The sequence below is a fragment of the Fringilla coelebs genome (assembly GCF_963513975.1).
Source record: "Fringilla coelebs genome assembly, chromosome: 25".
In the NCBI taxonomy this organism is placed as follows: domain Eukaryota; kingdom Metazoa; phylum Chordata; class Aves; order Passeriformes; family Fringillidae; genus Fringilla; species Fringilla coelebs.
This window is the reverse complement of record NC_140051.1, coordinates 1642299-1669082: the sequence shown is the minus strand read 5'-3', so window position 1 is coordinate 1669082 and position 26784 is coordinate 1642299. Positions and strand designations below refer to the sequence as shown.

Here is a 26784-nt window from a genome sequence, read left to right as displayed (position 1 = left end):
TATTTTATTGTGCCAGGCTAAAATTGTGCAATTATGCCATTGATTTTTCCTCGGGATGCTTAACACTTAGGTAGAGAAAAAAAACCCAGTTTGTTTTTAACTGCGTGTCACGCTCAGAAATGCCTGGCAGGACATTTTGGAAGCCGAGGGCAGCGGGGTCGGTGCCGGCAGAGCCCCTGCCCGAGGGGTTTTCACCCATTCCGCTTTCATTTTCCTTTTTTTCCTCCCCCCCCGGGCACTTCTGGTAAGGTGACACCAATCCGAGAGGCAGCCTGGGGACACTCGATACTCATTTCTGTGGTGTGGAGAAAGAGGGTTGTGTTTAATTGTTTGAACGTTTTTCTCTCTTGTTTGGTTTTTTTTTTGTTTGTTTGTTTTTCATTGAAAAGTGCAATGTTCAAACTTACAAACCTCCCAGCTGTCGTGGCCTGGCTTGCAGCTTCCTGTGGCTGCAGAACGATCTTCTCTCAGGGCTCTGCTCCCCGTGCAAGGCATCACCTCCCTCCCTTCCTCCTCCTCCTCCTCCTCTCTCCCTCCACACCAAGCAGAGCTCCCTGCGTACGGCGGGTTTGAAAAATCTCATTTACTCAGCGGGTTTGGGGATGGTTTTGTGGTTTTTCTTTTTTTGTTTTGGCTGGAAATGGGTTTCAGATGTTTTCCCCGCGCCTGCATCTCGTAAAGCCGCGGCGTTGCCGTGACAACCGAGTGACATCTCCGCCCGAGCGCTGCCTCCTCCCGCCGAGCATGCCCAAAGCGAGCGGCGCTCCGGCTCCGCTCTGCCCGGGCTGCACAGATGGGACCATGAGAGCCCTTCCCCATGAGCTCCCGGCCTTTGTGCTCGGGAGGAAGAGGAGGGAGAGGCGGCCCGAGGCGCCGGCAGCGCAGCCCCGCAGCCCCTGAGCCCCCCGGCCGCCCGCCCGGGACGATGCTCGCCTGCCTGGCCAGGGGCAATCTGCTGGATATCCTTCAGGAGGGCTTCACCGAGGTAAAGCCACGTCCCCCGGCTTCCCCGGGAGGAAGGCCGAGCGGTTTTGTGCAGAATTGTGGGGCAGAAATGGGGGCAAACAGCGAGGTTCTTCAGGAGTTTGGTGAGGAGTTTGTGGCCGGTTTTACAGGCGGGGTTTGCGCGGCTCGGGGGGGTTTGTGCTCTTCTCGCTGCTTTGCTGCTGTCCCGGGAAATAATTCAAACTGCTGGAGGTTGTGGGGCAGCGTTTGTTGTGTAAAATCCACCGTTCTCCTGAGGGATGTGCGGCGTCTCCGTGCTGGGGGCTGTAATTCTGCTTTATGGACTCGCATTGCTCGGGATCAGCTTCGCCAGAGCTGCTTTGGGGTTTTCCCCCATCTTTTTCTGTAAATCGAATCCCCGGGGGCACCGAAATGCAACTTGGTGGGGAAAATGTAATTTTCCAAGCGTTCTTTATTGGCCTGTTCTGCTAGCAGAGTAATGAATTGAAAATTAAGGGCATGCACCAAGAAACTGCAGAGACGGGAATCCCGCGGCTGTGTGGGGACAGCAGTGGGACCTCCGTCTCTGGGGGGCACAAAAAAGGAATTTTGTGGGGTATTTATGGATATTTATAATGCCCGGGCAGCCCGTGCTGGAGCACGATCTGCCGTCTGTGAGCTGAAAAGGAAGAAAAACTGGGGGGGATTTGCCGGAACCAGAGCTGCTGCTGTTTTATCTCTCACTTTTGGGGGAGGTTTATTCTTTCTCGGAGCGCAGAACTGAATTCTGTTTAGTGTTGGGTGACTCCTCAGCCGCGCTGTGCCTCCACGAGCCCGTTATCCACAGAAAAGGAACACTGGACATCCCTGCTGGGCTTCCCGAATCCTCTCCCCTCCGGGAAAACCAAACTGGGGGCGAAACCTGAGCCTGCCCCGGCTCCAGGGCGGCCCCAGCGCTCCTTGGGCTGGAATCGCTCCATCCCCTCCTCCTCCTCCTCCTCACAGTGTCAGGCTCATTTTTATCCAGCCAAGGTCGGGGTTTAGATCGAGCTCGTACTTCCTGTGCTCGGGGGCAGCACATCCTCCTCAGGCACAATTAGTAACTTATTTATTAATAATAATCAGTGATGGGAGCAGACCCCAGCGACGTTCAGTGCCTGGCCCGGGCTGGTTTCACCCACAGGCAGCTCAGCTGTAGAAGAAACTTCCTTCTGCCACCAGAAAATAAAAAGAGAGAGATTCTGAGGATCTCTGCCTCCTCACACGCTCCAACAAAAGTAAAACTAAAACGGGTTTAGCGAGGGGAGGACCTGTGATTTGCCAGGACGTGCATCACAGCCCACCCAGCTCTCTCTGGAAATGAGAGAGGAGCTCTCCCCATCCTTGCTGCGCTCCCCAGCCGCGCGTCCTGCCCGGCTCTGTTTGCCCGTTCGGGTGTTTATTTACACAGAAATTAACGCGCAGTTGTGTCCCCATGCCCGGTGCTGACCAAACCCGGCCCTGCCAAGAGCCTCCGGGAGGTTCCTTTGTCCCCTCGCCTCCTTTCCCCCCTCCCTCTCCATCCCCTCTGCCCGAGGGCACCTCAGCAGCCCAATTATCCCTAATTAGTGCTGGAGCAGGCAGCAGCATTGTCCTTCTCCACCACGCGAGGAATCCCACCCCGCTCGAGGCGCCCCGGAATTGCTGAATTGTCACTTGGGGCCGGTTTATTTCCCTTTTTCCCCTTCCCTTTCAGAGCCAGAGCCCTCGTGGACGCTGTCACCTGCAGACATCTGAGGCCAGGATGGTTTTGTTTGATGTTGAGACGCAGCAAAGTCCCCCCCGTGGGCATTAAAGCCCCTCATTAATGGCCTGCCCTGCCTTGAAGGTGTTTCCCTGCTGTTTGTGGGCACCTCTCCGGCTCCCAGGCAGATAAATAATTCAATCCCACAGCTGGATGGGGCCCTGGGGATGTGTGGCCGCTAAAAGCAGGAGTTTATAATGAAAGGGAACCACACAGAGGGGTCTCATCTGCTCTGACTCTGCCCATGTGGCCCCAGCCTGTTCCCTTTCCTCGGGGAAATGCAGTTTATTTATGTGCTGACGCTTCTTGAAAGCAGATGGGGCACAGAGGAACGTGTCACAAGTGAGCCTGGCGGCTCCAAGCTGCATTTGAACAACAACACACCTTCTCTTTCACCAGCTGGAGGATCATTTCCTGTGGCAAACTTAATTATGTGGCTGCCTGTGTGCAGTGAGTCATTTAAAACAACTATTTTCTTTCCCCCCCCGAGATTCTGTTGAACAAACAATCCATTCCAGAGAGGACAGGGAGCCTTGCAGGGCCGGGCAGAGGCTGTTTGGCCAGCAGGGCAGGGTGAAACGCAGGCTCACCTGCCCGCGGGGGAAACCTCCCCCAATTCTGGGCTGGGAGCTGCTCCTGCCCCCCAGAAGGGCTGCAGGGCTGTTCTGACCCTCACCAGGTGTTCCAGGGGGAATTTCCCCGGTTCTCAGCTCAGGGGGTGATCCCTGCATTTCCACACCCTCTCCTTCCCCCGGCTGGGGTGGAGGTGCCCTCCTGCCCGAGAGCTGTGACTCCTCAGCCCGGGCAGTGCCCTAAGGGTGATTTTGGTTCCTTTCTCGGTTTGGGGTCGTGTTCTGGCTCGGGGCGAGGTCCTGATCTGTGACCAAAAGGTCTCAGCTGGGTGATGTCACACAAGGAGCTGGCACTCACCCTCTCCTGCCGCCAGGGCTATTTATAGGATTAATAGGATTCGCCATGGAGAGCTGGTTTGACTTCTGGCTCCCTCATCCTGCTCAGCCCCTCAGGGGCACTGAATCCCTCCCGGCACACCCCAGGCTCCAGAGGCGCTGGTTCATCCCCCCAGCTGTGCTTTGGGCCGAGGCTGGCAGCATTTCACACCTTCCCACCCTAAAGCCACGGGGCTGAGCAACCCTGCAGCCTTTGCGGGGTGTCTGACCTGACTGGGCTGCCCCAAAACCCCTCCAAGGCTCCAGCATGGCCAGAAAACACAGCTGGGGCTCCCCACAGCTGGATTTACCCCCAGATGTGCTCTAGCAGACCTTTCCTTGCTCTGCTATCAGTTTTCCCCCAAACCCTGGTGCCTGGCCAGCAGTGGGACTCCTCAGCAAGATTTTGCTGCTCTGTAGGATTAGGGTGGAGCAGCTGGGACTCAATCCCTGCCTTGATGGCTGAGCCAGGCTGTCCCTTGGCACGGTGTCTTTACAGAGCATTTGCACAGGAGCACTCCCAGATTTCTGCTTTTCAAGCCATTTTCCAGGAACATGAAGATTATGGCAGCTGCTTTTTTGGGTAGAAAGAGGAAAAAGGGGATGCCACACTGCCAGCAGGTCATGGCAGAGGGAATGCAAAATTTTGTGTCCTAAATGTGCCTTCAGGGCTTTCCTCCTGGGCCAGGGGCCTCCCTGGGCCTCCCTCCCCTCTGCAAAGTCCCTGCCTGCAGATTTTGGAGTCCTGAGGAGCTGAGGCTCCTCTCAGAGCTGCCTGTCCCTGCCTGGGGATGCTGCTGAAGGAGGAACAGTGCTCCTCTTCCTCCCCAGAGCACCAGGGGATGTGTCAGTGCTTGGGCTCTGCTTGGAACCATCTGACAGCTCAGGGAGAATCATGTGCTCCCAAGTCCTCTCTGCACTCACAGCTCAGCTCTTTGGCAGTTTTTTCCTTTATTTTTTGCCTGCAGCTGGCACAGAAGCTCTGCCTGGGTGGGAAAAGGGCCTCAGGTACCTGCTGAGCATCTTGTGAGAGGTGCTGCTCCTTCAGGATCTCACAGTTGCATTACTAAGCCCTTTCACAGCACAAAATTAAAGAAATGCCAGAGTTTAGGCACAGGTGGGAATGACTTCATCCTGCACTGGAAGCTGGATGACTCTGGAATGGGCCATGGCAGTTTTTGGCTTTACAAGAAGAGAAAATCAAAGTGGCAGAAATAATTTAGGGAGTTTGGATGGAATGGGGCCTCGCTGCTTACACTTAAGCTCTTCCTGTTAATGGGTAAAGAAAGGACTGAGGAAAAGGTGGAAAACTCTGCTGTCAAAAATTCCACATCCTGCTGGAGAGCTGGGCACTCTGGAAATCAACACCTGCTTTAAATTAGGAGTTTTCTAAAGGAGAACTCCTGTGGGTGCTGTTGGCCATTCTGGCCTCACTGTGGTCATAACTGGGTGGTTTTCACTCTTGGATGCATCTCAGTACATTGAAAAACCTGAATCACGTTCCAGCATCAGTTTTGAGAGGGAAAAAAAAAATCTTTTGCTGCCTTTGAGAGCAGAGGAAATCATTTTCTTTGCTTGGGAGTTTGTGCTTTCTGCTTCCACAAAGGCCTCCTTGAACAGCAACAAAAAATTAATCAGCAAACTGGAGGAAGGCTGGGTGGAAAATTACAGTCCCCATCTAATTAAGGTAATGTCAGAAAGCTTGGAAATCATGCAGGGCCTCAAGCAGCACCTCCTGATGCAATTAGGCTGCTGCAACCTTTGGTTCAGGGCTCTGGGGGGGAGGAACAGGGAATTCCTTTCATCTGGGAGCACCAGGGCTCTTCTTGCTGTCAGCCCTGGGGCTTGGGCACGGCCACAAAGGGAAACTGGTGTGAAGAGCCCCAAAAATCTCAGCCTAGCAGGATGGTTCCCCCAGTCAAACTGTAATGATGGATTCCAGCTCAGCAAAGCAGTGCACAAAGGGAAATCACTGCAAAGAACCCCAAAAACCCCATCCTAGCAGGATGACTGAGCCCCAAAAACCTCATCCTAGCAGGATGACTGAGCCCCAAAAACCCCACCCTAGCAGGATGGTTGAGCCCCAAAAACCCCATCCTAGCAGGATGGTTGAGCCCCAAAAACCTCATCCTAGCAGGATGATTGAGCCCCAAAAACCCCATCCTAGCAGGGTGGTTCTCCAAATCCAGTGATAAGGATGGATTCAAGCTCATCAAATCAATAGAGAAGGGATCTGTTTCTAGAAGGAAACAGGGTCACAGGATCTACTGGAAGATGACAGTGAGCAGGGCAGGCCCTCCTTGCTAGAAAGATGATTTTGTCCATTTGTTCAACACCAAAATGTGCAATATTTTAATCCCAGAGAGGTAAAAATTAACCTCATATATCCCAACCTGTAATTTGCCTGTGGAACTCTGTTGGGATGTCCTGTAGCCCCCAACAATTTGCTTTAAAATCCTTCTCCTGCCCTGCAAAGTGCTCCAGAGCAAGACAAAACCACCCCACAAAGCCCTGCCTGGAGCAAGCTGGGCTCCAGCTCCCTTCAGGTACAGCTGCTGCTCTTCCCATGCAAGGTACAGGTAAAAGGGGCTTTTTTTGGAACACAAAGCTGTGTTAATGTAAACAGGATTAAGCTTAGCTCCACCATAATCCTAAATAATGTGTGTTCTGTAGAGCACACCCCACACCAGGCTGGTTTTCCTCTGAAAAATTCTGGGTTTGGAAGAAGTGTTGGTGAGGTGCTGAGCAGCCTGAGCCCTGAAAATTCCAAGGCTGGGCTCAAACCAAAGTGCAGGGGAAGCAGGGACACTTGAGGAGTGCCTTGTTTGCTCCCAGACCTTTTATTTTGGAATTTTGTTGGCTGAAGGGAGCTGAGAGCTGTGTGAGAGTGGGTGCTGCGATGCCTGCAGCCCCAAATGGGGATGGAACATCCCCAAATGGGGTTTGGGGCATTTCTGTGGGCACTGCAGGCTCAGGAGGGCTTTGGTGGGCTGGGAAGAGCTGCTGGACACATCCCAGCAAATCTTTGTCCTGCCTGTGCTGGAAGTTGATTCCTGGAGTATTTCCCAGGGTGGTGGCAGGAATGGTGCCCACCCAAGCTGGGATAATATTAAGGGCTGTGTTGAAGCTGTGTTGGGGATTGAAACAAACAGAATCCTGAGGGGGTGAAACAAAAAAAATCTTTCCCTTTTTTTGGAGGCTGAATCTGTGGATTTGGAGGTGGAAATGTGGGCACTGAGGGCTCGTGGCTGTGCAGCCCACAATGTCCTCTGTTATTCCCCAGCTGATGGAGAAGTGAAGCATTTTGGACTCTCCAGCTGCAAAATCTGCCCTTGGGGTTTCTGCTGAGCAGCTCAGGGGCTTTGTCCCTTCATCCTTCATGCATCTCACAGCACTTGGCCTTTTTTAGGTCACTTAACTTTTATTTCTGATAAATTTCCTTGGGAGACTCGGTCACATGCTCCCCTCAGCTGCCAGCAGCGACAGCTCCCTCCCTGGATTTTTGAGTTCTGCAGCAATCCAAGGCTCTTGCTGAAGTCCCTCAGCCTGCCAGGATTTTGGGTACAAAGTTAGGAAATGCTCCTCAGTCCAACTGTCTGAACGTCTGCAGGAAAATGTGATGTTTAATGGAAAAAACCCAAAACCAACCAAGTGAGTCTGTAAATGAAGTGTAAGTCTGCAGGATTACAGCAGCCATGGGAGTGAAACGACTCTGTCCTGGTGACATCCCGATTCCATTGCCTCAGGAGCCTCCTTTTAATGCTCATTGTTTAAAATGTAACTGCTCTGGGATTTAGGGATGGCTTTTTTTATTTTTTACTAACAATAACAGCGGCAACCTCCTCCTGCTTGTAAGAGATAGAGACTAAAATCTTGCCAAAAATTCTTTTATTTGTGAATGCACGAGGAATGTTCTGAGAGGAGGAACAGAAAACAGACTGCTTGGTGAAAGGGTTTTTCCTCTAAATGAGACAGAAGTGGGAGAGCCACAGAGACTCCCCCAAACCCTGCAGATTTTCTGCAGGCTGGGAGGGGCTGTGTCCTTGGGGAATCAGTGCCAGTCCCTAAAATGATTAGAAAAACACAAAATGAAGATTTGTGGGGCTGGGCATTGCTGCTGCTTGAGCAGGAGAAGCTGCAGAGCCCCTCCTCCAGCAGAGATGGATCAGACCTGACAGTTCTGCTCCCTTTTCTCCCAGAGCCACCAGGGCAGCCCCTTTCAGCCCCCCAGGCTGTGCTGAGTGAGCAGAGCTGCCTCCCACAGGTCCAGGCACCTTTCTGAGCCAGCAGTGAGCCATCCAAGCTGGATTTCCTCTGTCAGGATAATTGAGAGCCGGGCTGTGACCAGATTGTGACTTTGATGGGCTGTGAAAGCCTCAACTCTGCCTGGCACTGCTGAGATCATATGGAATGGGGGCTTAAAAGCTGCTGCATGGGCACAGTCGTGGGAAGCTTAGTGAAAAGAGAGGTAATCCCATCAATGGATCAGTTTGTTTACCCTCCATGTCCCACTGCAGCCCTGCCCCAGGGGATTGCAGCCCTGGCAGCAGCCCTGCAAGGGTTACAGAGAGGGGCTGGAAAGGGAAAGGTCACTGGCATCTGCTCCTGGCCTTGGGGTCATTTGTGCCAGATGCGTCCTCAGAGGGACCAGGAACCGGAATTTGAGCTTTCCTGGTCTGAATTTGAGTTTTCCTGGACCAAATTTGAGTTTTCCTGGTCTGAATTTGAGTTTTCCTGGTCTGAATTTGAGCTTTCCTGTCCAAATTTGCATCTCCCTGTCTCTCAGACTGACCAGAACCTGAATTTGAGTTTCCCTGCTTTGAGTTTGAGTTTCCCTGGTCCAAATTTGAGTTTCCCTGGTCTGAACTTGAGTGTCCCTGGTCTGAATTTGAGTTTCCCTGGTCCGAATTTGAGTTTCCCTGGTCTGAATTTGAGTTTCCCTGGTCTGAGCTTGAGTGTCCCTGGTCTGAATTTGAGTTTCCCTGGTCCAAATTTGAGTTTCCCTGGTCCGAATTTGAGTTTCCCTGGTCCAAATTTGAGTTTCCCTGGTCTGAATTTGAGTTTCCCTGGTCCAAATTTGAGTTTCCCTGGTCCGAATTTGAGTTTCCCTGGTCTGAGTTTGAGTTTCCCTGGTCTGAATTTGAGTTTCCCTGGTCTGAATTTGAGTTTCCCTGGTCCGAATTTGAGTTTCCCTGATCCGAGTTTGAGTTTCCCTGATCCGAATTTGAGTTTCCCTGGTCTGAATTTGAGTTTCCCTGTCTCTCAGACTGACTAGAACCTGAATTTGAGTTTCCCTGGTCCGAATTTGAGTTTCCCTGATCCGAATTTGAGTTTCCCTGGTCTGAATTTGAGTTTCCCTGGTCTGAATTTGAGTTTCCCTGTCTCTCAGACTGACCAGAACCTGAATTTGAGTTTCCCTGGTTTGAGTTTGAGATTCCCTGCTCTGAGTTGGAGCTTCCCTGGTCTCTCCCACCCACAGCATCCCTCCTGAGCTGCTGGCCAGGCCCTGTTCCTGGCTCCAAGGGCTCGAGGCAGCTTTCCTGCGTGCAGGAATAGAAACAGGGCCACTGGAAGTGCTGAGGCAGCTCCCAGGCTGTGGAGGGGCTGTACAAGTGTTCCAAACAAGCCACGCTGGGAGTGTTACAGAGGGAGGCTCTTGTCTCTTCCAGGAAACCTCCCCTGCTTGTCCTGGACTTGTTAAATGGGCAGGCAATTGCTAAATTGTTAAATAACTCAGGGTTCCCTGCTCCTGCACGCTGGCTTTCTGCTCTGGGGGTGGGACACAGAGTGAGCAAACTCTGACTCCCAAAGTGAGGAGATGACAGCGCTGGTGTGGCTCCAGTGCAGGTGAAATGCAAAGCTCTGGAGTCAGCTCCAGTGCAGGTGAAATGCAAAGCTCTGGGGTCAGCTCCAGTGCAGATAAAATGCAAAGCTCTGGGGTCAGCTCCAGTGCAGATGAAATGCAAAGCTCTGGGGTCTGCTCCAGTGCTGATGAAAAGCAAAGCTCTGGGGTCTGCTCCAGTGCTGATGAAAAGCAAAGCTCTGGGGTCTGCTCCAGTGCTGGTGAAATGCAAAGCTCTGGGGTCTGTTCCAGTGCAGATGAAATGCAAAGCTCTGGGGTCTGCTCCAGTGCTGATGAAATGCAAAGCTCTGGGGTCTGCTCCAGTGCAGGTGAAATGCACAGCTCTGGGGTCTGTTCCAGCACAGATGAAATGCACAGCTCTGGGGTCTGCTCCAGTGCAGGTGAAATGCAAAGCTCTGGGGTCTGCTCCAGTGCAGGTGAAATGCAAAGCTCTGGGTTCTGCTGTGCCCAGCTCAGGACTCCTGTCCTGCTCCCTCCTCCCAGGCTGAGCTGCCCCAGGCAGGCAGGGATGGCAGCCAGGCTCTGGGGTGATCTCTGCTCTGTGTTCTCCAGGGCAGGGGACTGAGATCTGTGAAAATCAGGGAGGAAATCAGCGGAGATGCCTGCAATGCCAACGCTCTGGTTTCTGTTCCAGCAACAGCTGCAGGCCTATGTGGCCTGGGTGAATTCCCAGCTGAAGAAGAAGCCGGGGCTGAGGCCAGTGCAGGACCTGAGGCAGGACCTGCGGGATGGGGTCACCCTTGCCCTGCTCATCGAGATTGTAGGTCAGTGCTGCCATCTGGCCCTGTTTTTCCCCCTCAGCTCTGGCTCTGGCCTGGAGGGGCTGCCCTGGCTCTGGCGTCTGTCGGGCAGATGTTACTGGGGGTGGCAGAGCTGGCTGGGAAGGAAAGCAATCATAAACCAGATCACAAATGCAATTCTATTCCAGCCCTTGTGGTTCAGAGGCCGTTGGAGCAGATGGGGAAAGCTGGCAGGGGCACTGGGAGCTGCCACAGGGCTGGCATGGAGTTGGGGTGGGTTTTGGGAAGAGTGACCTGTTTGCTGATGTCATTGGGCAGGGGGACAGGGAATGGGGGGTGCAGTGAGTTCATTTTCCTCGCTGCTCCTTCCTCCTCGCACTCAGCCCCTGCCCCAGTGGGGGACAGCTCTCCAAACTCCTCCAGCTGGGTCTGTCCCACGTGCTTCACTTTGCCCCCAGGTGAGCCCTTTGCAAGGAGCTCAGTCCTTTGGGAAGAGGCAGCCCCAGCCCCACAAATCCTGCCAGAATCCTGCTCCAGCCCCCCAAAACTTTGCCATCATCCCAGCACAGCCCCAAACCCAGTCCCTGCTGCTGCTGGCTCCTGTTTAGCAGCACCAGGAGCCCCGTGCAGCACCCAGCCCTGAGAGCAGAGCAGTGCCAGCGATCCCTCTGGCAGTGCCCAGAGCTTTAGCTCTCCTCTGATAAAGCTTTTTCACTCCCTTCAGCTGGTGAGAAGCTGAGTGGCATCGAGCTCAACCCCAGCAGCCAGCAGGAGATGAGGGAAAATGTGGAGAAAGTCCTACAGTTCGTGGCATCCAAAAAGATCCGCATGCACCAGACGTCAGCTAAAGGTGCGTGGCCCTGGGGGGATTTCAGCTGCTGAAATCCTGTTTCTGGCTTTGTTTTCTATCAAACAGGTCATTTATGGGTAAATTCATGTGTCAGTTTGTGGGGAAGTTGGGTTTTTTTCTCCCCCTCTGGTTTAGTGATGGTTTTGGGTTGAAAGATGGGGAATGCAGAGAATAAAAAAAGCGACATTTTTCCTGCTGCTGAGCACTCAGGAGCCCAGGCAGTGGTGTAATGAAAAATACAGGCTTGGAATCTTTCCCCAAAAGGACACATAAACCTGCTAGAGTGAAAGGAGACATGGAAAAAATATTTGTGGTTTGTTGGAAGCCATGGGCTGGAAACAGAGAGGAGACACAACGCACAGTCACATGTCTGTGGCGTGGTTTAGTCAGGACTTTGAGGAGCTCTGACTAAATTGTTTTGGGAAATCTTGGTCTGGGAGAGTGGCTGATCTTTGCCATGACATCAGTGTGCTGGAAAACACTGGTGTGATCTCACTGAATGGGACTGATTTACATTTGCAGGGTGCTGCAAACAGCTGGTGGCACAGGATGCCACCGCTGGAGAAATGCCTCGCTGTTCTGCCTTTAGTGTTTCAAAAAAGGGAATTCTCTGCCAATAAAGTCAGCGACAATCCTCAGTAACTGCTCTGCTTCTGAGCGAGCACTCAGTAATTATGTGTCCCGTAATTAACTGCTGGAAATGGCCATGGAGGGAGGCTCAGGGCTGTGCTGTGGAGGTGGCAGGCACTTGGCAGTGCCCTGCACACCAGGGCTGAGCCGGACCGGCCCCGCTGGCTTTCATCACCTTCATTTCTCCCGGGGCAGCCGCAGCTCCGCCGGCACCCCCCGTTAACCCCCCAAACCTTCGCATTTCGCAGATATCGTCGAGGGGAACTTGAAATCCACCATGAGGCTGATCCTGGCCTTGGCTGCTCACTTCAAGCCGGGCTCTGGCCGAGCTGGCGCCCCCGGCTCGGGGGGCAGGAGCTGGGCAGCGGCCCCGGGCAGGCTCCGGCCGCGCTCGGCCGCCGCCGTGGCGCAGGGGGCAGTGGCCGCGCTGGCCGAGGTCCGGCAGGACGTGCAGCACTCCGGCCGCGACCTGTTCAGGCACAGGCACAGGTGAGGCTTGGGCTCGGAGTCTCTGCTGCTCAGAGCCACCCCGAGGTGAGTTAGAGGGTCTCTTTTTCCCAGCCCAGCAGCTGAAGAAGAACTGAATGTTACAACTCCCAATCACACAAAGCAGAAGCGCACTGACAGGATTTATATCTGTACAGTATATATTCTATATTGACAGTGGCTCCATCCAACCACTATAAGCACACCTACCTTTGGTTAAACAATGCTGGCTTATTTCAAATTCAATACCTGTTGTGAGCCTTCAAACACAATGCACAGAGCTCCATTATTAAGCTTAGAGCTCCCTAATATCTCACCAGATAAACTTTTCTGCACCTTCAGGAGTTATTCTAGACAAGCCTCAATACACAGACCATGGTTCTATTTGTCCTTACTTTTCTACTTCTCATATAACTTTCCTGCTGACCAATCTCATGGCTGCTGCTCAGCTCCAATCCCAGTTCTGCTGTCCCTGAGGCCTATTGCAGCTTCCCCAAAACCCTCTGATTTTATTGATTCCCACATAAATGAATTTTTGTCTGTTTTATCCCTGGCGGGAGGAAGCCGCTGTTGTGCAAAAACACCTAAAACTCCTGGCAGAGGGGGCACTGACCTGGCTCTGCTGCCAGCCCAGGTCACTCTCAGGTTTTACAGCAGAACAGCAGCTGGGTCTCTCTTTCTGTCTCTGGAGCAGAGCAGGGAGTCACAGCCCAGGCAGAGGGACCTGTGCTGCCTCCTTCTCCCCACGCTGCCCTCGGGGCTCTCTCCTTGGAGATGTTCTCATGCCAAGCGAAACACGAGTCAGGTTTTCACCCCAGAGATCTGGAGCTTTATTTCCAGAGCTGAGGATGTTGTACAAGTCCTTTCTGGCTCCTCCATTGCTCATCCCACTGCTCCAGGCACCTGCTGAGTCCTGGGGATGCTGAAAATCCACACACAGAGGGAATAATGCTGAAAATCCCATTTGCCCCTTGCCAAAGGTGCTGGGGGGTGACAATGACAATAATAGCAATGACATTTAGCTGGGGGCCAGGTGCTGGGGCTGTGCAGGGTTTCATTTACACAACTGAAGGTCATTTCCCATTTGATACTGGCTCGAGGGAGCACCCATGAAACAGTCTGGAAAGGAGGCTGAAATGGTAACTTTGACTGAAAAATGAAATGTTAAAGGTTTCCCTTGCAAGGTCCTTGGAGTTCTTCAGGAAAGCCAGTCCTTGTGATGTTTCCTTGTATTCCCAGAGCTTTTGGAGTTTTGTAGTCACAGAATTAGGGATGACTTTAAAGCAACAAGGCCTCTTTGCCTATTTTCCCTTAACACCAAGAAGATGGGGATCCCTGATAGGAAAATTGGCATTTTTCCAGCTGTCTCCTCTCCCTCAGCTCTCCTCCCCTCCTTTTTGGAAAGAGAAGAATTCCAGCAGCACTCAGGTGAGGCTCCCCTCATTGTGTGACTGTCACCCCCAGGAACAGCAGCATGGACGAGGAGATTGAGAATCCCTGCTGGAGCGTGCGGGCGCTGGTGCAGCAGTACGAGGGGCAGCAGAACGTGCCACTGGAGCCCCACCCTGCCAGGTGAGCAAGTTTATTGCCAAGGTGTCTCCTCTCCAAGATGTCACCCTGCCAGGTGAGGAATTTTATTGCCAGGGTGTTTCCTGTGCCTGACATTGCCTAAAGTGCCTGTTCACCTCGCCAAAATCCGCTCATCCCTGGCTGGTCTGGAGGGTGAAACCTCAGGAATCAATGTGAAGCAGTTTTCTGTGAGAAAATGCAGCCAAAAAGGGGCTTTTGAAGGAAAATTATTCCAGGGAGGGAGCTGATCCAGCATGGAGAGCTCTGTAGTAAGGGAAGCCGCTCCCTTTTCCCCCAGAGAACCAGAAACTACTCGGAAGAGCCAGAGCTGTGTGACTGAACAAGCGGGGCTCCCTCTGGAAATGGTGCTGTGCTCCAGTTAATCTCATCTGGAGCAGATCCGAGGGCAGGGCTGCACGTGGGGAGCCTCCCACTGCCACCGAAAGCCCCAGCTCTGATTTTCAGAGTCCTTCCCCTGCCTGGGCTGCTCCCCGAGTGCCTCCCTCCCGTTTGTGTGGGAGTGAGGAGCTCATTTGCCAAGGACAGATTGCCACTGACAGCCTCTCAGCAGGCAGGACGTTTCCCCAGCGTTTCTCAGGCCAATTTTTATGCTCCACAGCACCAATAATTCTCTGTGTACCTGAAAATTAAGGTTGCTTTGCCCAACAGAGGAGAAAAACACAAGAGTTTGTGTTTATCCCCCAATTCTGCTGCGTGTCATTGAGAGAGTGTTTATAAATAGACTTTTGGAGGAGTGTGGGGCTCCCGGGGAGGCAGTGCTGGAGCAGTGCCTCCACATGATGTCAGCAGTGTGCTTTTGAGGCCGGCCTGCCGGGGGGGATGTAAAAATCCTGCTCTTGGCAGCATTTCGTGGATAATGCCACAGGAGCTTGGCTCTTGAACCGGGAGCTCAGGAGTGCCACATCCTGCTGCCTGCTCTCATCCCTCCGGCTGAGGGAGCTGGAATATTTGATGTATTCTTCTACCCCATCAGGTGGCTGCTGTTTCCTCATATGTTGGTATTTTGGTGGTAAACAAAAATGTCTCTGCACATCCTGCATTTCTGTTTTATTTTTCCCCATAATATCATGGGTTCTCTGTCCACAATGCAAGGGTGGTATTATTGCTGACAGGGCAGAACACAGCGAGAATCTTTCCAAAAGTGATCAAAAACTGGGAGAATTCTTCCCCTCCAGCTGCTGGGGGTGTCTGTGCTGACACAATTCTGCACGGTGAAAACAAGCTGCTTTCCCTTTCCTCGCGGGGAGGAATGTGCTTAGCTCAGTTCGGAGAACAGGCTGGGAGAAACGAGATGCTTTTTTTATTGGTGAGAGACGTTATGGAGTGCAGCGACCCCCTCCTCCAGCCGGCTGAGGTGTCCCAGGGCAGCATCCCCGGCTCCTTCCCCCGCTCCGAGCTCTCCCAATTCCCAGGGACGAGCGCAGGCTGCCGAAATGATTCATGGAAAAATTTGCCAAAAATCAGATGATTCCCAGGCCGCCGAGCCCCTCACCCATCCCTCTCCCTTTCCCCTCCCCTTCCAGCAGCATTCCCTCCCCCACCCCTGAGCCAGGCATCTCGGAGAAAGGCTGTGCCTGCACAGCCCGTGTGACAGCGGGAGGGAGAGGGAGCCGCGCCTGGGGCTGGGGAGAGCCTGGGCAGAGCCCGCATCCCTCTGGAAGCTGAGAGAGCAGCTTGGGCAGAGCCCGCATCCCTCTGGAAGCTGAGAGAGCAGCTTGGGCAGAGCCCGCATCCCTCTGGAAGCTGGGAGAGCATCCTGAGCAGAGCCCGCATCCCTCTGGAAGCTGGGGAGAGCATCCTGAGCAGAGCCTGCATCCCCCGGCAGCGCAGGGACCCCGCGCCGGCAGCAGCTCCTTCCCTCCCCCGGCGGCTCCTCGGATGCTCGGCAGCACAAGGAGGGCGGGATGGGATGAGAAACACCCCCGGCAAGCCCGGAGCCTTGTGATGAAAACAACCGGCTGTGCAGCTGACCAAAATGCAGCAGCAGGAGGCGAATAACCTGCGAGGAAAAGCAGCGGGAGGCACGGGCAGGCTGCAGAATTCCCCCCCGGCTCCGCGATCCAAGCCGCTCCTGGGGGCTGCGGATTTGCCTCTCAGCCGGCAGAGCCCCTGAGCCGGTTGTGGTGTGTGTGCGGGTGTTGTTCCTGCTGGGATCCTCCTCGGCACTCGGGCTCGCCGAGCTTGCCCGGGAGTTTAGCAGGAGCCGAGCCCTGGGCGTGTGAAGAAGGGAAGGAGGCATGAGAGGAGCCGGGATCCTGCGGATTCTGTGAGGCCACAGGTTCAAGTGGGATCATGGGAGGGAAGCAGGTCAAATGGTGAGCGATTGTGTCCATTGTCCTCGCGAGCAGCAGGGATGGGTGTTTATTAAAATTCGGGGCATTCAGGGGCTCGTTGCCCTGAAGCCTGGGCCGTGCTGGAGGATCTGGGGCCCGGGGGAGGCAGGATGTGGGTTAAGGAGCCAAGTGGTGAAAGGAATAAAGTGGAGCAGTTTGCATCATAAATCTCTCTTGGAAAGCTTTCATTCCCCAGCCCTCGTTTCTGCATGCTTTAATAGGGAATTGTTCTGCACTTTTAAAGGCATTGCATCAGAGGCTGTTTCATACTCTGATGGCTCAGACTGATACAGAACCTGGGCAAGTGTTTGCAGCATTAATTGGGTGATGCAGAAAGCAACCTGACCTGTGCTGCTGCTTCAGCTGCCTCTGGCCCTGCCACTGTTGGCTGTGTTTGGGAGGTGGTTGTGGATGCTGCCTGAACCCAGGGGCCTTTGGAAATGGGAAAACTGCCTGGGAAGGGTCTGGGGATGTGGGAATGCATCAGGAAATGTAAAGCTGTCTGTGCTGGGGGGACCTCTGCCCACCTGTGGTGCCTCTTCTTGGCTTTGGGCTGTGGATCCAGTGCTGGGAGAAGCGGATGTGGAATGTTATTTCCAGGCTCACATCTTTGGTTTTCATCCTGCTCATCCTTTTCGCTTCCTCTCTTTCACCACCTTCTCTCCCATCTGTGCCTGCTGGTGTTTTTCTGGGACAGCTTCTGCATGGATGAGAACCAGCCATGCCCCGGGGTGAGGGCAGGTTCAGAGCATCAGCTGGGAACGGGAGGGAGGGAATTCTGAGATCTGTTCCTAGAAGGAAGTGAAATCCTCCGGGAGCTGCTGACCAGCTGGGCTTCCTGCTGGCATCTGTGTTGTGTGAAAGTTCCATCCTTTCTTCTGGCCCTTGTTACATAATGCAAACCCAGCAGAACTGCCAAATCAAGTCATAAACAGCATTTTAAAAACCCAAAAAACCATCATTTTATGCCATGCCCCCATTCAGCAATGAGCAGAAGCAGGGCCTGGTTACAAATTTGATATTAAAAATATGTCTAATGAGGGACTGCTGTGATGGATTTGGAATTCCTGGAGGTAAATCCTGGAGCAAAGCCAGGTGGCTGGGAGCCCTTTAAGCATCATGGACACACCTGAAAGGACTGGCACTGTCCCTGTGGGACATTTCTCTCAGACATTGATTATTCTTTCACTTTAACTCAAGGGAAGTCTGGGCCACAAAAAACTGGACTCAGGTCTGTAATTTGAATGAGGAGAGGCTCGTCCTGGCCGTGGGAGTGGGGCAGGCAGGAGCAGCAAGTCATTTCCATCTCTATTGCAGGGCTTTTCCCATTCTGTGGGAGCTGTGGGAGACGAGCAGCAGTGCTGGGAAGATGCAGGGAGGGAGCTGCTGAAGCCTCTTATTTTTCTAAACCTATTATATTATTTCCACACTGTTTTTCTTTTTGTTCCCTGCCCTTTGTTTCTGTGTTGGGGAAGAATGAAAAATTAACTCCTGCTCACACTTGCAAGGATTAATTCCTGCGACTTTCGGGGTACATTGAATGGGTCAGTGAGCTTCAGCCACCTTTTGATGTTGTCTGGGAGATGCACTTAGGAAGAATTTCTGAGAAAAAGATTGCTTGAACCTCCCAGTCAGCTGAGATGGCTCCTGTGAAAATATGTGGGCACTTCGAAGAAGTTTTAATCAAAGAACACGAGTGAGTGGAATCTGACTCTCAAATATATTGGGATTTAAAGTTGGAATGATTCATCTGAAAGCTCTGGAGCAAGAGATGAAGCCAGGGTGGCTTTTTGTCCAGCAAGTCTGGCTGTAAATTACTCCTCAGTGTGGTCCTACCCCTGTGTGAGAGTCTGAATTCAAAAAATTACATGTCCAGGCTGGGTTGTTGAAAGTTTCTCTGGGATGCAGATAATTCTTAGATAAAAGTGAATATGGAGAAATGCTTGTTCAAAATTAGTGCTGATCAACATCATCTCCACCATCTAAAAGAGCTGTTCCTGCCTTGCTTTGCAGCCTGACTTCACCCAGCCCTGTGCACAGTGCAAAGAGTGAATCCACTGTAGCCCCCTCGGAGGAGAAGGAGAGGCTTGTGATCCTCCAGGCTGAAGAAACAGAGCCCAAAGCAGGTAAAACCTTGGCACTGTTCTGGGTGATAAAGGCTGGAAAGCTCCCCAGGGACTGCAGTGGTTTGGTGCTGCCTCCAGGGCGTCCTTGGGCACTGAGGGATGCTCTGCAAAGCCCCCAGTGCTTCTCCCCCCTGTCACTGTCCCCAGTGCTGGGCTTGGACACCTCCCTGAGCCCAGTGCAGTTATCTGGGATACAGTGGGTGTAGGAAAGCTTGGATTGCCTCAGGAATCCTGGGGGTCAGGTGAGCTGTCACCCACTGGAGCGGAGCAGGTCCCTCCTGGGCTGCCTGCAGCACATCCAGCCCCTCTCTCTTGCAGAAGAGGCCGAGGCTCACTTCCAGCCCGAGTGGCAGGCAGGGAGCTCTGGGTCCTACCTGGAGAACTCATGGGAGGAGCAGCTCCTGGAGCAGCAGGACCACCTGGAAAAGGAAATGGAGGAGGCGAAAAAGATGATTTCGGGTTTGCAGGTGAGAGATTTCTCTTCTCAGAGAGTGCTCCCTTCCAGGGTCACCCAGCCCTGCGTCAGTCAGTCCGTGAGCTTGGCTGAACCTTCACATTTGGCACATTCTCCCCACAATTCCTGACTTCTGGGGCCTTTCCCTCACTTGCCCTCCCTGCCCTCAGCCCGGTGTGTGTCTGGCTGTGCCTGGGGAACAGAGCCCCTTGATCCATATGGTGAAGGCACTGAACTCTCTCAGAACATCCCTTTCTGTTTGTGCTGGGAACCACAGTGGCTTTGAATTGTAAATATTTATGTGGCAGTAAACAAAGCAGAGATTGTGTGAGGAGCACAGGCAGCTGGGCGGGCACTTTCCTCGGGGACAATGGGCAGGACACAAAAGAGTCACCAAAAAAAAAAAAAATTCCTTGGTTGACTGGTAAAATCCCTGCATTTTGTGCCCACTGGGAGCAGGGACAGGAGGGACTGGCACTGCTGCCCCCTCATCCCCTGGGAGTGGGGAGAGGCAGCTGATGTGGCCAGCCAGGAAATTGCATTTGGTTAATTGATTTTCCTTCTCTTATTCAATAATTGAGAAGCTCCAGATTGTGACAGTTTGGTTGAAATATTGGGGATGCACACACACCCTATAAGGTGCTAAAGCTGAGACTTCACTCCCTTGAAATTTGTGTTGCCCTTGTTTGGTTCTTTCTGTGGGGAAGAGCATGGGCTGACAGACCCCTGGGAGAGCTTTGTCAGGGGATAAATCTTGTTCATTCCTGGAGAAAACCCCTCATTTTTGAGGGGAATAAATCAGCAGCAATGGGAAATGAAGCTGGTAGGGACTGTTGATAGGAGTGACTGCTGGCCAGAGCTGCAGCTCACCTCTTTCCCTTTGAAATCTCTGAAAAGGAGATTTTTTTTTCCCCCCTTTATCTCCCCAGGCTTTGTTGCTGAATGGGTCTTTACCTGAGGATGAGCAGGAAGGGTCCTTTGAACTTTCTGAGCGTGGAGCCTGCCCCGAGGAGCAGCTGGTGAGAACAACCCTGGACCCAAGTTTCCCTGCTGCAGCTGCTTTTTGCCCTGCCCTGCCCCTGCTGCACAATAACAACGCTGATATTTTGCATTCAGATCATCATCCGAAGCCGCCTGGACCAGAGTGTGGAAGAAAATCAAGATCTGAAGGTTAGAGGGTGACAGATGGAGGGGGAAGAGAAGTTTTGCAGATTGTTCCACTTGATTTTTGAGGGGAAAACGGGGTGGGGATGAGGCAGGGTGAGCATCACGATGGATGAAGAGGGGAATATTCTGTGAGGGCTCCAACTCTGGAGGCTTGGGACCAGTTTTGATGCTGGCAGAAGTGTTTGATGTTGGCCTGAAGGCAGATTTGAGGGACTGGGCAATCATTATTTTCCTCAGGACTTTAATAACAGAGCTTAAGAGCTCAGCTCTTTGTCATGTTTGTAACTCATTAAAATGTCTCAGGCTCTGGATCTGTGGGAAGGGGAGGGAAGTGCTTCCTCCTGCAGAGAAAACACCAGCTCTGGTTGGTTCTGAAGGGGTGACAAGGGGCTGTTTAACCAAATTGTGTTGCATTTGCAGAAGGAGCTGCTGAAATACAAACAAGAAGCTCGGAACCTCCAGGGAATAAAGGTGAGGAAAGGGGCATTTCATCAAAAATGAATAGTAGTGCTTTAGGTGAGTAGGGCCAGCAACAACCACACACCTCTGAGGAATCTCAGATGGTGGAAGGAGGAGTATAGGGGGATCCTGTGGTTTATTTCTGAATTTTTAGGCAGGTGCAACGAGCTGGGTTTCCAATTTTCTGCTCTGTCTGTAAGGTTGTGATCAAGTATTCCCCTTTTTTCTTTATTTCCCCCTATTTCTCCTAAACAAAAAGAGGCATAAATTGGTTGGCTGGCTCTTTTATTCCCTCCTCTCTCTTGGAGTACACACCCAGCAGCACTGGCCCAGTGAACTCATTCCTGCCAGCACAGGAAAAAGAGCCTGGGGTGTCCCTGTCCTGCCCAGAAACAGCTCAGTTTGTGCCTCTGGAGTGCTGAGCACTGCTGATCTCCTCCTGACAGAGGTATTTTTAGAGCTGCCTGTCAGAAGGGAGCAAACAGCAGTAGCTGTCCAAGGTGCAGCTCTGGGTGAGTGAAAGGTGCAGAATTAGTGCTGACTTTGGCCTCTCCAGAGAGGATTTCACTGCACAACTGGGTCACACTCAGGGCTTAAGGCTCCTTGTGTCCTGGGCTGATCTTGGCCTCTCTGTGCCCTCGGGATGAGTGGCTGGGGCAGGAGCTGCAGGGCTGAACGCCCTCCAGAGCTGTTCCTGTCCATCAGAACCAAAGTTCATCACTTCTGGAGAGGGAAATTCAGGCTGAAGCAGAGAAATCCCTCTGTGCTGGTGGCCAAAAAGTTGGCAGGGAAATCAGTTTTGGGTGAGGGAGAGGCAGGAGGGCTGAGAGTCCCTGGCAGCACCTCAGCCCTGGGTGGCCACAGGGTGTTCTGGCCCCTGAGCCCCGGGGAGGGGTCCCTGCCCTCCCTGCCCTCCTGCAGAGATCACCTCTCCCCAGGACGCTCTGCAGCAGAGGCTGCTCCAGCAGGATGCTTCAGTCCTGCAGCTCAAGCAGGAGCTGCTGAGAGCCAACATGGACAAGGAGGAGCTGCACAACCAGAACGTGAGTCACTGCTGCTGCTGCTGCTGCTGAGGTTATTTTGGGGGGGTTGGTGGCCCCAGGGGTGGCTGCAGCAGAGATTTTGGGGTCGTGGGATAGTGAACAAGAGCCAGAGGTCTCTGCACAGCACAGGCTGCTCACAGCCTGCTGGCCAGCTGTGAGGCTGGAGATTCCTGACCTTCACTCCCACTTCCTGTCCTCCAGGACCTTCAGCTGGGACAGGGAGGGGCTTTCCCTGATGTTTTCAGTGCTGTTGCATTTCTCCCTCCTCGTTCCCTGCCTTAGCAGGTGACACCTGCCCTGTGCAGGTCTCTGTCCAAAGGTGTCACCCTAAACAGCAGCTCCCTTGACCTCTGCAGGTTCTGGTCACCCTTTAGCACAAGGGGCAGAGGTTTTCACTCTCTGGGAGTATCTGCCTCACACCTGGGTGTTATTCCTGCAGGTTGACCTCCAGAGGAAGGTTGAAGAGAGAAACCGGCTCCTGGCAGAGTACAAAGTAATGGAGCCTCTTCCATGGGGTTTGGGTGGATCTTCAGTTCTGGGGATGGGATTGCTCTTTCCCTGGCGCTTGGACAGCCCTGGGAAGGTGCTGCAGGAGCCAGGGCTGTTTGTAGTGAGGTGGAGGGATCAGAAGTTCTTTGCATTTCCCCCACAGCTTCTTGCAGATCTTTTCTTGTTGCGGGTTTTGGTGGTGGCTGCTGAGTGTCCAACACTTGTGCAGATGAGGGTGGGGGACCTGTTTGTCCTCTGATCCCTGGGGAATCTGTGTGCTCTGTGGCAGCTCTGTGACCTCAGCAGCAAATCTTCAGCCAAGGGGACTTTGGGCAATAAAAACCTGATTGATCTTGTCAAAAAAAGCTCTGACACGCAGCCCTAACATCTGGCAAAGCACACCCTGTGCGAGCCACCTGATCCTGACAGGATTTTCCCTGCCATGGGGACATGACTGAGCCTCTCTCCTGCCCTGCTGATTCCCTGGACCCCTGTGTTGCAGAAGGAGCTGTGCCAGAAGGACCGGCACTTGCAGCAGCAGCAGACCAAGCTGGATGAGATGCTCAGGCAGCTTTCTGAGGCCAGCTACCAGCAGGTAGGGAGAGCTGGGCAGCACTGGCAGATGCTCTGCCTGGCCCATGGGGTGGTGACTCCTCTGCTGCCCCTCCACAGGTGGACTTGGAGCGGGAGCTGGAGCACAAGGAGGCCCTGCTGGCTCACTGCATGAAGAGAGAAGCTGAGGAGGTACGGGAGCCTTGCTCCACACCTGGGGTGGCGTTTGCCCAGCACCCTGCAGGCGTTTCTGTCTCCAGAAACGCTCCCCTTCATCCCAGAGAGGTGTCACTGTCAGAGCCCTGATGGAGGCAGGCAAAGCCCCCAGCAAAGAGCACTCTGGCTCAGCCTCTTGGCTCAGAATCCTCAGAGATGAAAGCCAGAGGCTTTCTCAGCTTCCAGCTTCACCTCTAACCTTGGCAGTGGTTAGACCACAGCTCAATTTACGTCCTCCTTTTCCTGCTGACCCTGGTATTGAGTCTTTCCACCTTTATGTGAGGAATCGTGCCTGTGCTGTGAGCAGGAACTCCCTGCACACTTTAGGGAGTGTCTTCATCTGGGAGAAGATGAGAGCTTTACCATTGATGTGGAAAGCTCTCATTCCCTCTCACTTTGAAGTCCATAAGTGAGGATTTTTGGGGAGGTCCTGACACTCACACATCTTCCCCTGGCCAGGTGATGGCTTTCAGCAGTCACAGTGCCCAGAGCAATGGCTTTCTCCAGCCAGCAGGAAAAGGAGCTGCTCCCACAGCCCACCGAGGGGTAAGTGCCCCTGAGGGGTGCATTCCCAGCCAGATATCCTGGAATTCTTTTACTTCATTCAGAGAGGTTTCCCCTTGCTGGGGAGGCAGCGCCTGGGCTGGTGTCAGCTGTGCTGTTTTGGGCAGCCCAGTGACCTGCAGCTGGTGCGGGACGCCCTCCGCAGCCTCAGGAACAGCTTCAGTGGCCACGACCCGCAGCACCACACCATCGACAGCCTGGAGCAGGGCATCTCCAGCCTCATGGAGCGCCTGCACCGCATGGAGACACACAAGAGGCAGGAGAGGAGGGTAAAGGCTCCCCAGGACACTCAGCTCCTGCCCCTCACACGCCACCCTGGCTCTGGCTGGGAGGTGACGCTCTGTCCTTGTTTTGGCTTTGTGCCCCAGGTGCGGGGGAAGTCACCAGCAAGCAGAGCGACCAACGAGTGCAGGGACTCCTGGCCTCCCAAATCCAGTAAGTGCCTGGCAGATCCTGCCCTTCCACTGCCAAATCCACTGCTCAGCTCCCAGGCGTAGAATCCCCTCGGGAATCTGCCCCCTCCAGGATCCTCCCTGGAGCAGAGAGCCCTGCAAAGGGAAGGGACACACGTTTATGGCTGGTTTTCTGTAAAGCACCATCACAGTGCTGGTCTGAGCCTCCTGGGCAGTGCTGCAGCACAAATAAGCATGGCAATCGCTGGGAAAAGGGATGTCATCCCAGCTTTCTGCTGCTGTGCACCATCTAGTGGGGACAGAGGAGTGCTCCCTGTTCCCTGCTCAGTGTTTACTGCCTTTCATATCCACAGAATGAAACACCACATTTCCTTTTTAAACACCACATTTCCATGTGTGCAGAGTATTTTCTGCATAAAAGGAGCCTTAAAACTGTGGAGTTCAGTTCCTCTGTTTCAGATCTTGGGAGGAAGCAGGAAACAAGGCAGGAGTTGGGGGGAGAAACACAAATGGGCAAATGAAAATCCACACGCCACCATCCATCATGGCCAGCAGGAACGGGAAGCTGGGGAGGGATAATGATGATAAGGGATGATAATCAGCGAGTTGCTGCCTTGCAGAGCTGCCTCACTCTCAGAGCACTCCCGTGATGAGCACCAGTGCCTGCACCAAAGTGTTGTACTTCACCGACCGCTCCCTCACCCCCTTCATGGTCAGCATACCAAAGAGGTGAGCCTGGGCTTCCTAAGCCTCCTGTGCCCCTAAAACCAGCGCTCTGCTTTCCTGGGAATGCTCCCAGCCAGCACAGGTTTGCTGGGCCTTAACTGGATTTCGTGCTATTGGCTGGGGAGAATTATCTGCAGTAGTCCCTGAGCTTTGTTTTTGCATTTTGTATTTGCATTTATTTCCCTTGCAGGTTAGGGGAAGTGACTCTGAAGGATTTCAAGGCCGCCATCGATCGGGAAGGAACCCATCGGTACCACTTCAAAGCCCTGGACCCAGAGTTTGGCACAGTGAAGGAGGAGGTAAATGTGGGACTGGGGTTTGGGATCAGTGTCACCACACAGCCTTGGGGACCGTGGTCACCTCGCTTTGAAACTAGTGAAATAGTGGATGTTGCCCCCAAACAAAGTGTCTGCTTTCCCAGCTGTGGGTTAAGCTCCTGTTGTGCTAAAATGTTTTCATCCTCAGCAAAAGCAACTCCATGGATGTGGTTGTGACTGCCTGGGAGTTGCAGAGCCCCTTGTACAAAGCCAGCCTGTGACACAGCCCAGGGGACACAGCAAAAATCTGGGCTGTGGGTTTTATAAACCCTATTGCAATGGGAGAGCCTGTATTAAAAATACAACCTCTTCCTTTCCTCTGCAGGTTTTTCAGAGAGAACTCTGTGTGTGTGGCACAGTTCCCTTTGTGTGCTGCAGTGCAGCCTGTTCCTGCTCAGGCTGGTGTGGGTGTGGGCTGGATTCATCACAGGTTATTGGGACAGTTCTTGCTTCACAAATTGATTAGGACAAGGGCAAAGGGTCACCCTCTCTGGGGACAGGCAAGCAGCAGCAGCTGGAGGTCATGGTCTGGCTCAGAAAAGGCGTGATTCCTGTCTTTAGTTTACCTTTAATGTCAAAAAAACCAGCCGATAATAACCCTGATATTCATTGGATAATGAGGCCTGGTCTGTTATTTACCTAAATTGTGAAAATGTGACTCATACCTCAGCCATCATTGCCATGTGTTCCCTGGATTATTTTGGGAAATCTGAGCTAGGGTTTGACTTCATGCCCCTGATGCCACTCACATTGCAGAACCCTGTGTCCAGACCCCAGACATGACTGAAATCCTTTATTTTTTTTAAATTTGTTTTGGGTAGGTCTTCCATGACGACGACATCATTCCTGGCTGGGAGGGGAAAATCGTGGCCTGGGTGGAAGAAGACCACGGGGAGAATTAATGGAGCTTTCAAGCCCTGTTTCTATGGAAACCTGTGACTGTCTGCAGAGCTCAGAGAGTGACCAAGGAGCCCAAGTGCTGGGAGGAGGCCAATTCAAGCTGCCAAAAAAGAGCGTCTGTGCCAGCCACGGGTGGTGCAGGCTGTGTGCATGGACCGCTGGCACCTGACTGCCCGTGCCCGAGGGCAGCTGCTGTCCTGAGGCTGCAGGGACGCGTCTGTGGGACAGAAACACCCAGCTCAGCCCTGCCAGCAAAACCCTGGAGGCCTTAAGGATGCTTTGCCCCCTTCTCCTCCAGCCCTGCACTGTGTGCTGCAGGCTCAGCTGGGCATCTCCTGTGCTGGTGTCACAGAAAACTGCACTGATGGTGAAAATGTGAAGCTCTGCCTTCATGGAGAAGAGGTTGCTGGACTGTGGGAGCTGAAGCTGGACCAGCTGTTGTCCTGCAGGAGCAGAGTGACTCTGTGGACATTGCAGGCTGACAGGACCTTTTCTGGGTGGGGGAAGAGTCCTCTGGAGGGTTGATGCATGGTCTGAAGCAAAGCTCACCGACCTGGCCGAGCTCCCTTTCTCCCAAACTCAGGCTCCCATCTCCCAGCCCAGCTTTCCCCACTTCCCAAAGCTGTTCCCATTTCCGAGGCCCTCAGGGTTTGCTCTGCAGCTGTGGGGACTGTGGGATCTTGGTGCTTGTTTGTTTGCTGAAGGATTTCATGGGTGGGGGAGCTGGGATCAGCTGCTCCCTGAGGTCTTTGCACCCCCTGTCCTTGCTGAGCCTCTGTCCCTGTGCTCCTGCCCTCTCTGCTGTCACCTCCTGTGCACAGGCACCCCTGCTGCTGTCCCCCCACTGCCAGGACCACCAAGCACTTACCCACACCAGTTCCTTGCTACGCTGAGTCCTGAAGGATCAGGAAAGAACTGCTGGGAAAGAACAAGCCCTACAATCCCCCAAGGGTGGATTTTTCCCTTTGGTTTTGTGGCTTTGTTTCCCTACATCACCCGTGGGCTTGGGAGGTCAAATGGGCTCTGCTCCTTCCCAGCTCCTGTGGGACTGTCTGTGTGTGCTGTGCATGAGGCTGGGAGAGGGGGCACCCTGGTTTTACTGTTTTATATTAACATGTCCTTTTGTAAACCTGTTCTTGAAATTATTTTGTACCGATTCACATTTGTCTGAGGACTGTGGATATTTTTATA

The 26784-nt window shown here is 53.2% G+C and overlaps 1 protein-coding gene across 2 annotated transcripts; it reads left to right on the top strand.

Moving 5' to 3' along the window:
• Window positions 1-925: 925 nt before the first annotated feature.
• DIXDC1 (DIX domain containing 1) lies at window positions 926-26672 on the top strand (the record flags this gene model as incomplete). 2 transcript variants are annotated; one of them, XM_084221563.1, is made up of 20 exons in its annotated part: window positions 926-985; window positions 10173-10302; window positions 11003-11128; window positions 12007-12247; window positions 13709-13816; window positions 18181-18293; window positions 18612-18760; window positions 19677-19766; window positions 19864-19917; window positions 20335-20385; window positions 21312-21416; window positions 21856-21909; window positions 22408-22500; window positions 22578-22649; window positions 23133-23219; window positions 23345-23506; window positions 23606-23672; window positions 24271-24379; window positions 24567-24675; window positions 25515-26672. In XM_084221563.1, the coding sequence occupies 20 exons, from the start codon at window positions 926-928 to the stop codon at window positions 25593-25595; spliced, it is 2061 nt and encodes a 686-aa protein (XP_084077689.1). In that variant the 3' UTR covers window positions 25596-26672. The 2 variants fall into 2 exon arrangements, with proteins under 2 accessions (XP_084077689.1, XP_084077688.1); XM_084221562.1 differs by having other exon boundaries at window positions 18157-18293.
• Window positions 26673-26784: the final 112 nt, after the last annotated feature.